Source organism: Lissotriton helveticus, chromosome 4_1 (assembly GCF_964261635.1).
Source record: "Lissotriton helveticus chromosome 4_1, aLisHel1.1, whole genome shotgun sequence".
Taxonomy (NCBI): Eukaryota; Metazoa; Chordata; class Amphibia; order Caudata; family Salamandridae; genus Lissotriton; species Lissotriton helveticus.
Window position 1 is genome coordinate 584,120,528 of NC_136063.1, and position 6,000 is coordinate 584,126,527.

A 6,000-nucleotide genomic window follows, 5' to 3' on the forward strand; every position below is an offset into this window, starting at 1 on the left:
AGATGGAAATCAGCCGGTCCTCCACACCTCACAGCCTGGATTCAGTCATTCACTAACTGGGCACAGACTGACAACATTGCCTTTCGTAGGGAAAACGCCTTTGGAATTCACAGGCACCTAATAGCCATAAGCTGGGATGCCATTATGGCTGACTTACACACTGATATACCTGATGCTTCCCCATCACCAGATGCCCAGTTACCCTGTGATGGAGAGCTAGGAGGTCATAGCCTCTTGTGACATGCCCGCTGCAGAGTTCACATGCCCCATCCTGGCATCACCCCCAACGATAGGGCTTATGGTGACAGACATGAGAAATCAATTTAACAACTAGATGAGCAGTGTTGATTGAGGGGGGGATGGGTTGTGAAGTCGGGGCTAGCATACCAGTTAATATTAATATTTCTCTTTTCATGTGTCCCAGCTTTCCCTGGTTGGGCTCGGCAACTGTTTATGTCTGATATTGCAAAATATTGCCTCCTGGAAAAAATTCATGCCCTCACTTGCTGAAATCTCTCGTTTGAATTGCTGCACCCATTCGAATGGCATGTATGTACACCTTCTGCTTCTTTCTTCTCAACTAATTCTACAGGTACTAGGTGGGACACTTTAGGTCCACGCACCCTACAGCTACTAACACAGCCTGTCCTTAGAATATTGTTCTTGCCAACGCATAATGTATTGTTGTCAATTAGTATTGTTACTGTATAATATGTTCTTGTCATTCCTGTAATTGAAAAAGAAAAAAAGCAATATATAGATTTAACGCAACAAATGGAAAAAACCTTAATACTGTATAGAGAGCTTTGAGAGAAGTACTTTCAATACTTTTCGGGTAAGCCATTCGAGGTGTAAAAGTGTATTCCTTTTTCTGGGATTTTTGTAATGGATATTTTTTCTACTGATTGTGTGCATTTGTATATCTTTACTTGTTTCGTCCAAAACATTGGTAATACTCCATCATCGAATTGCGGCTGTTGCTCCGTTACAGATCTTGCTTTTCAGAATAATTTATGGGGGCTGTGCTGGGTGAAAGGATTTTGACTGGGAGAGAAAATGTGCAAGGGACAGACCTAAATATAAAAAAAAAAAATCATGTTGAACATAACCAGTTTCAGCATTCCTGAAGAAAAACTACTGTCAAAGCATAAGCTACATTAACCCAAAACAGACAGAAGCAACATCTAGAAAGAAGTCTCTGATATAGATGTTTGAATACATTTGCAACAGAGTATTTCGCTTTGATGGCTATAAATTTAGATCATGATTTTAAATCAATTAGTGCTTTGTACTAGATTGGATGTTGGTCAAGATCAGTTGAAAGTCCGCAGCTGGTAGATGTAAAAAAAGACAGGCATAACATTCAAGCACGAGGGCCTAATAGCCAAAACCGATTAAGGAATTGGTTAGAAATGTGAGGATTGCATGTAGGCAAAAGACCGTTACCGAATGGACATAGACATTAAATGCCCTGAGGAAATTCACATGTGGTGAAAGAAACGCGTTGGCCGTCTAATTTTAATCATCAAAGAAAATGAAGAAGTTTTGGAACATATGGACTTTTGTTGAATCGACTAACTTTTCAGTTCACCATCATTTGTGAGAATTGATTCAAATTGATCTTGTAGTCGCACCTTTGGAGCAGCAGGTGCTTTGGTGTGGTGCAAGCAGCTGGATCCTACTGATTATTAATATCTTGGGACAAGGGGGGACGTGGGTGACTTGAGAGGCGTGATGCTCTGATCTGTTGATTGACCATTTAGCTTAAAAGTGAACTGTACAAAACTAAATTTTTCTGAACTGTTTTATGCATGCAGCAAGGCATGCTCAAAGTGGGAGAATTCAGTTGAACATTTTAAGAGTGCTACAATCAAACCAGCCACTCTATGTGGTTCTGTCACGAGCACATGCAAAACATGGCAACTCCGGACCCAAACTAAAACATATTTCACATTCAAAGGGGGTTGACATTTCTTAGTCCTCGGACCGAAACCCTGGAACTTATTGCCTGACCAGCTGAGACACTCCTGTAAAATATTTTCTTTTAAAAAGCATTAAAGCACACCTACTTTTAACAAAACTTTGAAAGAGCAGCACAAGATTCCCCATGGCAGTGGGCATAATATAAATGTCAAACTAGAATATGGGTTATCTTTTCATTCTTTTTCTTTCAGGACAGGTTACTCAAGAAGCTGATCGATAGGTAGTTACAAAAATATACTTTTACCAGAATCTTAGCAATGTAGATAATCACCATAGCCATTTAACAGTGTTAAATATTTCTTACTTCAGGTGTCCCACAAAAGGTGCTGGTGGTGTCACTAGAAGAAATGCCTTCTTTGCACAGTCCAAAATCGGTTAAAACAATGTGCCCCTAGATAAAATAAACAAGTTGTTAGCATCATCTTAAAATTAATGGTCTAATCTAAAAGCAACATGTATACAATCAAAAACATGATTGGCTTTACAACTACAAAGCAGAACAGTATAAGTTCAATTTCTCCAAAGCAGGCGTAAGCTTTACATGATATATTATATGTCAGGACTGGAGGAGAGGATTATGCTATCCTTCCTCACTTTACTTTTTTACAGCAGCGATTTTAATCATCATATTAAAACTACCTTTCCCATGAAACCTAGGGAAAGTGAAACATAAAACAGTAAACAATAAAAACAATGTGAGTCCAACAATAGTCCTACTTGTATCGTCATGCTCTTTCTTGGTTGCTCTGCAGCTTTAAGATAAGTGTCGGAGGGACAAAGGGCAGAGCAGGCACATCCCGGAGGCCGTAAGGGAAACGGCCGCGCTGCAGTCACTAGCGGCGCTCTTCCTGCCGTGAGGGGAACGGCCGCGCTGCAGACACTAGCGGCGCTCTTCCTGCCGTGAGGGGAACGGCCGCGCTGCAGACACTAGCGGCGCTCTTCCTGCCGTGAGGGGAACGGCCGCGCTGCTGACACTGGACTACACCTCCCAGCAGCCTCACCGCACCTCTGACGCTACTGCGCGCCCGGAGCCGCCATAAGAACGCGGTGCCCCGAGCGCATTCTGAGGGACACAGGGCAGAGCAGGCACATCCCGGAGGCCGTGAGGGAAACTGCGGTGCTGCAGACACTAGCGGCGCTCTTCCTGCCATGAGGGGAACGGCCGCGCTGCAGACACTAGCGGCGCTCTTCCTGCCGTGAGGAGAACGGCCGCGCTGCAGACACTAGCGGCGCTCTTCCTGCTGTGAGGGGAACGGCCGCGCTGCAGACACCGGACTACACCTCCCAGCAGCCCCACCGCACCTCTGACGCTACTGCTGCGCCATAAAAACGCGGCACCCCTCCCGCCACATGGGACGCGCGCGGGTGGGCGCCAGGTTAAGCCTGGGCAAAGGGCGGGCCGTCTGTGGACGTCCGGGGCCGAGGAGGCTGGGCTGGGCCATACCCCTTTCATCCGCTTCTCTACAATTGGAAGCACATGATATGCTCCTTGAGGTACTGTTATAAAAAGAATATACATAAAACTTTAACTGGACCTCTGGTACAATTGTACTCCTACTCATTTGTTTATAAGGCTTTTATACAATCACTTTAATCTCTCCACTGTGTAGTTTGAAGTTGATCACAACAGGAAAGAAAGGCTGGGTACAGTGAAAGCTGGTGGTGGTAAATCATATAAAATGAGCGATATGGGTAAAAATGCCAAAACTGTTAAATCAGGTCCTGTCACTAGGCAATAGGCTGCCACAGCACAGCCTCTCCCGACCTTGACGGCCATTGATAAGCTGCTCCAGAAGACCATTGGGGTTGTAGCCACAGCGATAGAAAATACAGAGAGGCGATTGTCAATCACCCCCGCTGTGCCTTGCCTGCGGCAAGTGGATGGTTTTTCAACGACCACAGCCATTCCCCCTGACTCTAGCTTTTTTCTTACATCTTCTTACGCTGAGTTACCCTGTGCACAGGTTGATCCTGAGGCTATTGATATCCCGGAGGTCGCTCAATCACCTTCACATTCTGTAGCAAGAAAAGTCTATAAAACATGTATACGTTGCAAGAAAATAAAACCGCAAAAAAAACAAATAAAAAAAACTTGCCTATACCTGACTGCACACCGGTCTTAGCCGGCCCATCTCGACCATTTGAGGGAACACCAGTCTGGGTTACCCACATCATTGCGGATCTTGAGGCCTTTGTGGAAAATCTTATTGCCACACATATTAAATCTCTCTCATCTAGGCTAGATAGACTAGTTTCCACAATTAATAAAGCAGGTATAGGGAAAGCTCAGTCTACTAGCCCATTGGGAAAACAAGACACCAGGGAAACGCCAAGCATTATTAATACTATTCCCCATCCAAGACCACCCCTAGCCAAGGGAAATGTTGTTGGGACTCCTGTTCCTGATTTGTCACCAACTAAAGCAACCTCTGACTCTGAAAACTCTCCAGTCCAAAATCATATCGTAGTTGCACCGCCCCAGGCTAGCGGTAACTCTATTTCTAAATTAGTTCCGTCCCTGACTAAGGATGGAAAAGTGGGCAGTGGAAAAAATGCAGTGGTTAAGGGGGCCTCTGAGGTGGGGGTAAAAAATGTGGGCGAACAAGCTAAACATAGTAGAAGTATCCCAGGAAAGGATTCTATTGTAGAGTAAATGGTACATATGACTAAAGGTAGCCAAGTATTTCAATGTAGAGGTTTATTAGTCAAGTTCCAAGATAATAGTTACAGGTTCCAAGCTAATTCAAGAGCTGGTTCAAAGCTGGAACAGAGCCCCACCAGGAGCTGTATCTTCGCTGCTCAGCCCACTCTCTTGAACTGTCATTCTTCTCCTCCACCAGGCACACCAACATTCTACGCAGTCATCACTCATTCCAAGGTTCCATACATACTCACATACACACTGGCTGAGCAGCATAAATGTATGTACAACATATCCTCTCTCTTTATGGAAACTATCAACAAATATTAGTTTTAACTCTAAGAGAGAACAACATATGTCTGTAAACAAAAATGATACAACATTGCAAACAGATCAGTTTAACTATTAAGAAGAATGAAAGTGAAAAGAATTGTGAAGCAGGACAAGATGAGTTCAAATTGTAGAAGAACGAAGAAGGAAATAAAAAGTACAGAAAACCAGCAGGAAAGAGTGCAAGCAGGTAGATATAGCTAGGCACATCCCTTTCCCTTGGGAACATCATGAAGAAAATATAAAATACAATAAGTAAGTGACATACTCATAGTGTGTGGGAATGGGGAAAAAGTTGAGGTAAAGGAGATGTAAAATTCAAACTAATCACTCATTCTTACATAACACACACAAAAGAAAACATTGCGCAAGACTAATAGAATGGGGGAACACCCGCGGTGTGTAAACACCAAACTATTAAGTATCCTACACAAATGAGTTCTTGGTACACATTAATAATGCATACATAATAAACAAATATGGAGTATGATTTCAAAGGTACAAGAGAAAAGGACACATGACTCATTGTACAATTATAATAAAAATATTTTTGGGTGCAAGGCCTAAAGTGTATTTCAAACACAGATGAAGTATAGGGACCACTTTAACAGAGGCCAAAGTATGGGTACATCGCCCAAAACATTAGTAAATTAAGGTGAGATTATGGGTCACTGCCCATCCCGCATAACCAAGTATATTGGCATAACAAAAATTAAATTGGTGCATAACCCAAAACACATACAAAAAGTATGAATCACAGCCCAACAAAGAGGCCAAAACATGGAACAATCGTCCATGGCGCATATTCCAATAAAGTGGGTACTGAGCCCTATGCGCACAACACCAAAATATGGGTGCACAATTCAAGGCACTTAGCCCAAAACACATGCCAAAAGTATGGATCACTGTCCAACAAAGAGGCTAAAACATGGACCAACTGTCCATTGCGCATATTCCCATAAAAGTGGATACAAAGTCCAATGCGCACAACAACAAAATATGGGTGCACAATTCACGGCACTTAGCCCAAAACACATGCCAAAGGT

At 43.2% G+C, this 6,000-nt stretch overlaps 1 protein-coding gene and 1 long non-coding RNA gene across 4 annotated transcripts in view; one reads left to right on the forward strand and one right to left on the reverse strand.

Annotated features, from left to right (window-relative positions):
- Window positions 1-6,000, forward strand: part of LOC144828763 (uncharacterized) — a 442,674-nt gene that overhangs the window by 247,841 nt on the left and 188,833 nt on the right. The gene's annotated exons all lie outside the window — the stretch shown is intronic.
- Window positions 1-6,000, reverse strand: part of SGK3 (serum/glucocorticoid regulated kinase family member 3) — a 517,133-nt gene that overhangs the window by 195,923 nt on the left and 315,210 nt on the right. For all 3 annotated transcript variants that reach the window (XM_078687207.1, XM_078687206.1, XM_078687205.1), the window contains one exon: window positions 2,288-2,374. In XM_078687207.1, coding sequence (XP_078543333.1) covers window positions 2,288-2,374 — 87 coding nt within the window. The remainder of the gene's footprint in view (window positions 1-2,287; window positions 2,375-6,000) is intronic.